Source organism: Cotesia glomerata, linkage group LG1 (genome assembly GCF_020080835.1).
Source record: "Cotesia glomerata isolate CgM1 linkage group LG1, MPM_Cglom_v2.3, whole genome shotgun sequence".
Taxonomy (NCBI): Eukaryota; Metazoa; Arthropoda; class Insecta; order Hymenoptera; family Braconidae; genus Cotesia; species Cotesia glomerata.
Window position 1 is genome coordinate 25,671,276 of NC_058158.1, and position 8,483 is coordinate 25,679,758.

Here is an 8,483-nt window from a genome sequence, read left to right on the forward strand (position 1 = left end):
TTACTTCAACGTTATTCTTATTTTCTGATAATGTTATTTATAAGTTTCTATAATTTTTATTTGCTCTAGACATACAGACTTAGAGCTATGAAAATTAAAAAGTAGATTATATGATAAGGGTGTGAATATTCTCAAAAATTTAAAGCGCTAACTGTCAGGCGAATTAATTTGCATATATTATAGTAAATATCATATAACAAATACAAGAGCCTAACTTAATTGTTATGTGATAATTTCTTGACATGCATGCAATGAACTTTTTGCTTTTTATAATAGGATATTAATTTATCATTAATTGATCGATAAGTTTGCGTCTTTGGTAAAAATGGCCTTCATATAACAGAAACGATTCATATTAGCTTCAGGTTGAACGATTTTACGTTGTTTATAAAAATCTAAGACTTCATCTTGATTAATTTTAATTATTGTTATCAACTAGTACCTAATTCTATGTTTTTTTGAAATAGTGATTTAAATAGACTATTCACATTGCTATGTTGTATAACACATATGAAAAAGTAGAAAACGCGAAAACTAACTCTTTATTTCTTCCTGAAAAATTCAATATTCTAAAACTAAAAACTGATGATCTGTTTTAAAAGAATCTATTTGACAGTCTCCGATTTTAAGTTTACAAAAGAAAATAAAAAAAAATTTTTATTTTCGGCTCTACGTAGAAAAACTATAAAATTTTTTTTATCCTATAAAAAAATTGTCCTATAAAATAGACCGAATTAATAGATTAATTGATTAAAAATTTACCGCTTAAACAAAAGATTAAAATTTTTTTTTCTATTCAATGCGGGCAAAAGAAAAGATGACCGATTATTATTAATAACTGAATAAAAAGAAATTAAAGTGATTAAAACTAAATTCAAAGTAATAGAAGAACTAAATAGTAACCAAAAAAGTAATTTTTCTTTTTGAACTGAGTTGTTTATTGTATTCTTCAAGTTTTTGATGACAAGCATGCACCTATTATGATTATGTAATTTTGGTTAGCTTCCGTTTTCATTAATATAATTAATTAAAATAATAATAATGTAAATTCACTTTGTTAATTTATTATTTAGCACACAGTTCGCCTCGATCTTGATGTTATTATGTTGCTAAATTATCAATACCATGCACTTCAGCGCATGTGGAATTGTACTTAAGGAGGTTCATGCGTTTCTAATGACAATGGTTATCGAAAATTCAAACTTTGAATTTTGAAATTTTACGATTTTGAAAATAAATGTACCATACGTCTAAGATTAAAATTATTTGAGAACTTACCGTATAATTATTGAGAAAAAAATGATTAAAAACCGTGTTTTTTAAATCCTTATACATGAGCTTTTATGACATAAACACTATGCTCCTATCAATATGAATTTTTTTTTCTGTCAACTTTCTAACTTTGAGCTCTAAAAACTGACATAAGAAAATTGAACAAGTGTCGATTCAAATTTTAAATTTAAAAGTTATTGTCACCATTAAAAACAATGAGAAAAATTAAATTGAAAAAATTATTTTAGCAGTTAATAAGTTGAGGTGACATAGAAGATGAACGTCTTGGCAACACTGCTACAGACAACTGATGTGTGGCGCCAATTTCAAAAACATAAGAAATAAAAAAAAATTTTATTTTCGTCTCCACGGTAGAAATTCAAATTCTTAAGTAAACATAAAATGTAATAACACAATTTTAGAGATAAATATTTTAATTTTAACTTACAAATTAAAATGTTTAAAATTTTGCAGTATAACTGACAAGTGGTTATGCTTACATATATTAATCAAAGAGCACTGTTGCCATATCTTATTTAAAATTTTTACTACGAAAGTATTTTAAATATTTCAATTTATTAAACATTAATAAATGTATGCAAATGAAACAAATAATTTTTATAATAAAAAGAATTTTAATTATATTTTTGTCAGCTGGATAAATGGACAAGTTTAGTTACTTTTTCGAGTCATTTAGTAACGTTTGAAACTCCTTAAGCTTTTTACAAATCATCATTTAAATAATAAATAATGCTTTTTTCTTTCTTTACAAATAGATTTAAGAATAAAATTAGTACTTGAACATTATTAATCTTTATTGCATGCACATATAACGTTATCATAAACTGACATTATGTAACTTCTAAATGGGCAAGAAGATTGGTGTCAACGAAAAATTATTGAATAAATAGTCCACCCACACATTATTTAGATGCCTTCAATACCGGTTTCTTACACTTCTATGCGTATAACTCGAAGCTTATTGAACAATAAAACTACAATTAAATATTATAATTTATTATAGAAATTATAATAATTTATGTTTTAAATGCAGATGTGAAACGTTTTACCTTTTTGGTTGTTAATGAAAATTTAATTTTTTTCACTAATTATACTCTATATCGTTAATTTAATTATAGATCCTAACTCAACAAATCGAAATTTTTTTTCTCATAAAATTAGTATTTAAATAGTGTTTAAGGCATTCGTCTAATTGTCATATACTTTATTTTTCAAAGATATTTTTTGTATTACGCTTAAGAAAACTTTTCATAGAAAAAAATTCAACGTCATCTGTTGATGACATTAAAGTTAGCAGTCACTAAAGAATTTTTTAATTTTTTTTAATTTCTACATGTCAATTTTTTTATATTTTTTTTGCCATAATTTATTTGTTAAAAAAAAATTCTAAAAATGATTAAATATCTGCTAAATTTATCATCATCATCTGTTGGCAATATATTTAACTATTTAATTGAATGGATGGGACAGCTATACGGAAGCCGGGTTGGCTCATTGGTGACTGGTAGACTAGTGGCACCGCACACGGGCACTTCCAACATGTGCACGCGTGCACATGTGTCCGTGTGTGGGATAAATGCAGATTTCTACCTTATCCCGGAACGGTCATTAAGCTACGTATACTTTTCATCTCTGTCTTTGAATTGTCAAATTCTGTGAGCAGCGTTACTTTATGCATTAAAGTTAGGTGTAGCTGAAGTTTTGTTTATAGTGAAATGAGAAAGTAATAAAATAATTTCAAAGTAAAAATTAGAAATGTTTCGTTAAAATTAAAAATGAAAATGTTACCGTAAAATTACCTGCGATGAACATTTTCATTTTTAATTTTAACGAAACTCATTTCTAATTTTTACTTTGAAATTCTTTTATTACTTTCTCATTTCGCTATAAACAAAACTTCAGCTACGCCTAACCTTAATGCGCAAAGTAACGTTGCTCACAGAATTTGACAATTAAAAGACAGAGATGAAAAGTATACGTAGCTTAATGACCATTCCGGGATAAGGTAGAAATCTGCATTTATCCCGCACACGGACATATGTGCACGCGTGCACATGTTGGAAGTGCCCGTATGCGGTGCCACTAGTCTACCAGTCACCAATGAGCCAACCCGGCTTCTGTACAGCTACGGGTATGTTGGCGCAACGAGTGAAGTGTGTGCGCTAACACATGAGTGTCAAACGTCTTATCCGTTGTTCATACATGAATAAACGTAATCAACATAATATTTTATTGACTATCGTGATAAAGAGACGGCTGGTGATATTATAATGCGAAAATGAGTGAATACAAATATTTATTAATGAAAGATATTTTTTTTTTTTAATTAAAAATAAATTTCACTTTTATTTCCACATTATAAAATAGATATTCGTTATTTGATTATGATATTGTGCAAAATATTTGCAGGGGTTGGCTAATAATCATTAAGTCTCAAATCTAATTGTTATTACGAAGGTTATTTTTGAAAAGAATTACTAACAGTCCCTTCAGTTTATTACTTCTCTTTAATTTATTTCGTCAAAGTTATGCTCGTCATATCTTTTGCAGAAACGGAAATTCACGTTCTTTAAAAATTCCCTGAACTTCTTCATAATTTAAGAAATTGATGAAATTTTTCGTAAATTTTAGAAAATGTAAAATTTTTTAAATATTAATATTTAATTGTGATTGTTATTACTTCAATTTATGACTATACTACTACTATTAATGCTAAATACACCTGTAATTAATTAAAAAAAGCACCATTCGGCTAAACTAAATATGGAAAGGCAGATTTCTCAATTTGAGCACACACTAATAGTTAAAATTTTTTATACTACCTTTAGATTTAATAAACTAGAAAGAAATTCTACATTTAATGATGAAAATTGTAGCTTATTTCATGAACTATTTCATGTTATAATATGCACTTTATAGAATTACAGTACAATAAGTTATGACAAGGTTATTTGAAGATAATTCCATAAAATTAATTATTTGAAATTTGTAGAAAAATAATGAAAAAAGAAAGTAAAATAAAGTAAATTGAAGCTAATTAACTGCTTATGAGTTTTAATGATGGGGACTAGTTGAAAATACAAAGAAAAAAAAAACAGAATCATTCACCTCAAAACAAGTATCTTCCTAGCCCGGGATCAAATATTCGTATTCAATAATGACCCGTTTGTAAGTTCGTATATCCCCACGTTTCATTACGCAAATAATTTTCAAATTATAAATAGAATTAAGTATTTGGCAACCGTTATTATTTACCAAGAGCAACCATATTTGGCATGTGTTATATGTATTTATATACATACGTATGCCATAGAATCCTTTCATGTATACAAAACATATTTTTGTTTACTCTAAGACTTGATGCTCAGCAAATATTAACTAAGAAACATTACATATGCGAGTATCTATTGCATTACTGTAAGTCAACTTGTTTGTATATTTTTTTTTTTCCAATAAATATATCACTATACGCCTCAGCATCGCTACACAAGTATGGTTATGATGTAAACAATTATAAAATATAAATACTCAAGTATTTTTTTTTAAATATCTGCAATTCAAATTAAAAAAAATTATTATCGACTATTTTCTAAAAGATTTTTTAGTATGTATTATATTAGTATAATATTGATGAATAATTTATATGAAAAATTATTACATGATATAATATATTGAGAGACAAATAAATTAATTTAAATTTATTTTTTAATGAAATTTTTTTGTTTAGTAACAATCATTCATTTTTCCAATAAAAATAAATTTTTATATTTAATTCTAAAATCGAAAAATGATACTTTTTTTTGTATACATAAATTACTAGAGTATGAACGATAAAATTAGAATAATAAATAATATTTTTAATATTCAAATTGTTACTTTCGAATGCATCGTTACTTTATAATTTCAAAGTATATGATGTAGAGTATAATAAATGCAAATAACTTTTTTAGCATTTTGTTTACCGAGACAAATCGTGGCTTAATTCATTACTCGTATTCAGTAGATACAATTTTTATCTAAGGTGAATTTAACAAACTTCACTTTTTTTTTGTCACTGACGTTTTGTAATTAGGATCAATTTGAAATTATGTCTCATTTGTTTTATAATTTAATAATATCAAGATAATGATTGCGACATTTGTTCAAGTGAACTTTATCTTGCATTAGCTTATTTTTTCAAAAAAGAATCTTTTTGTGATTTTGTTTTCATTGACAAGTTAAGAGTGGAAAAAATTTTGAATAAGAGCTCACCTTTCCTTCCTTAAAAAGCAGATAAATAAATACTTCATTTAAAAATGAAGTAATTTATAAAGTATAAAGTGATTGAATAGAATATATAAAAAAACGGCTTTTTAGATTTAAATGCTATTAGATTTTTAAATAGAACCGACGTCTATTTTTCGATTTAATTGAATCTATCAACAAAGCCCCTAAAGTTTCCAAGATGCTGAAAACTAGCCAATTTCTATAATTCTTATTTTCTTTTAAAAAAAGTTAATTTGAATGTCTCATCTGTCGGGCGAAGTCAGTGAAGAACATTCTATTCATTTATTCAAAGATAGAATATAATCGATTCGGTAAATCCTTAATAGAAGTTATGGAGGTAGTTTGCTCAATAATGAATAATAACAGAGAGTGAAAAAAAACACCGAGAAAAGCACTTTGCGAAATAAGGTCACCTATTTTATAGCAGCTTAATATTTTACTCTACTGTAATTCATTCATAAGCTTTAGTTGTACAGTATTTTATAAAAGTTCTTAACAAATTAATTTTTGAGAATGTTTTGATAAAGAAAAATTAGTTACTCACCTTGTCATCGAGGTCGCTTATGTCTGGAATCTGAAAAATAATCAACATAATTATTGTAGAATCTTAAGAAATAAATTAAAACATGGAAAGCTGTAATATCAAGAAATGATCATTTCTTTTCAGCATGTAATTTTTATTATGAGTCCGGTAGGCAAAATAAGAAACAATTTTAGCGACACTAGATAAAACAATCAGTACTAATTTTTTTTTCTTTTTTCAAAAAAATTAATTCAATATCTTATAAACAATCGAAAATGTGTGGAGAGTAATAAAACTTTGATAATTTTTCAAAGAACATTTTCAATAAAAAAGTATATCACAGCTCTTATTAATTACAACTATCTTGATTGAGAATGTAAATTTAATGAAAAAATTTTCAAAATTACAGATATTAAATTTATTTGCGATTGGAGAAAAAATGATTTCTGGACTGCATCATTAAATATGAACCATAAAATTTATTACTATCAGTTAACAAGAAGCGCATTCATTACATGAATTCTGGTCATTATACTGTATTCTATCTTCGTACATTTATTTGTATGATTTATTCAATCTATATAAGGTACAATAAATGGATAGTTTGATTTTTAAATATTTAGAAAAAAATTTTTTTTATTATTACTTTAAAAAGCTAAACTTGAAACGTAAGTAAAATGTTTAAGAAAATCATGGTTATGTAGATTTAGTAAGAAATTTAGCAAAACCTCGGAAAAAATTCAGTCAAAAAATGAAGAAAGCTTTTAGTGATTTTTAATGGAATGCAGCTTGAAATTTTTAACTTTGAAAATAATTATTACAGGTTTGAAATAGTAAGATGAATAAAATTTTTCAAAATGCTTCTTGCGCTCGTGTGATGCCCTATGGATTGCTAACTTTAACAAAAGAATTTTAATTTAAGGTAGTTCTTTCCCAACCTATAATTTATGCTACTGCTGTCTTTGTCACTCGCTAGTGTCGCTTCTCTTACGGGCTATTGCTCACTTACTTCCACGCATGACTTTATTTGTTTACTTTACTAGTTTATCAATGATTTCTGAAAAACTATGTGGTAGGGAATTCCAGAATTTTGTAGGGTAATTATACCTGTATTAATCTAAGTAATATTAGTTTTTCGTGAAATTCTTAAAATTTCCTCAATACAAAAATAATAAAACTTCGCGGTTTTCTCTCTCTTCTCCTATACCACCTATGTAAAAATGTCATTTTCAATTGCAATTATCTTCGGTTAGACGTGGTAAATCGTCTTTAAATTTTAACAGCGTGTGTATTATGTATTTAAATACTTAGTTTGGGAGATTTCTTGAATTTTTGCTTTTTGGGCCTAACTACCTTAAAAGTTAAATATAGTGAAAAAATAAAATTTTTCAATTTAATAAATGGATTGACGCATCCAATTGTTAAGATCAATCAAAGGAATCATAAATTTATATTTAAATTTTTCAGTCAATATTTTGTTAGTACAATAAAAGGGATATTATCTTCACGATTTTTATTCAGCGACAAATAAAAAATATTATTGGCTAGGAATTATCAGTTTTTTGATACCCTGAAGAAAAAAAAAAAAAAAAAAAAAAAAAAAAAAAAAAAAAAAAATCGATTTCGCCAATTTTTAGTACTTTTTATTAAATGAAATACAAACATGTATAATATACACATATCAATATATAAATATTACTGATTTTTTGTTTAATAATTCATAGAAACAAATTAACAAGAAAAATAAAATTAACATTTATAAGTACAAATTAATTTTCTACAAATATACATTTTACTGTATGATATTCTAAATACATACTTAACAGTTTTAATTTACTTGCTATCATAGAGAATATCGTCGGATTTTCATTATAAAAGTAAAAATAAACCCAGTTTGTCTAAAAAATTAACACATATTACATTTCACAGAAATTATGAGATATTCAGATAAAACAAATTTACTTTAGCAGTAAAAATAGTTTACATAGAGTAGAGAAAGTGACGATTATAAAAATACAAAGATCAGAGTAAAAAACGTTTTTTTTTGCACATCTAAAGCACGATACGTTGATTGAACTCAACTTTTGCTCAAAAATTTTTCACCAATTTATACAAATTTAATCGTTTCGATAATTTAATTACTGAAACAATTTTCTAGGTAAAACACATTCTAGTGAAATTTACAATGGTATGTTTGATTTTAATTAAGCTACCCATCAAAAAATTCACAATAAAAATAGTTTATTAAATAAGAAATAAACAAAAATTGTAAAAATTCGTAGAGAGATACTTTTGTATTTTTTTTACAATATAGATATTAGAGACTTTGAAAATTCAAAAATTTCAAATATTTTTTTCAGAACTTGTCAATGTTCCGAGGGAAAAAGAAAACGATACGCTT

At 25.6% G+C, this 8,483-nt stretch overlaps 1 protein-coding gene across 2 annotated transcripts in view; it reads right to left on the minus strand.

Moving 5' to 3' along the window:
* The window catches only part of LOC123271793 (sestrin-3), a 131,909-nt gene that overhangs the window by 74,238 nt on the left and 49,188 nt on the right, over window positions 1–8,483 (minus strand). For both annotated transcript variants that reach the window (XM_044738216.1, XM_044738208.1), the window contains one exon: window positions 6,104–6,133. In XM_044738216.1, coding sequence (XP_044594151.1) covers window positions 6,104–6,133 — 30 coding nt within the window. The remainder of the gene's footprint in view (window positions 1–6,103; window positions 6,134–8,483) is intronic.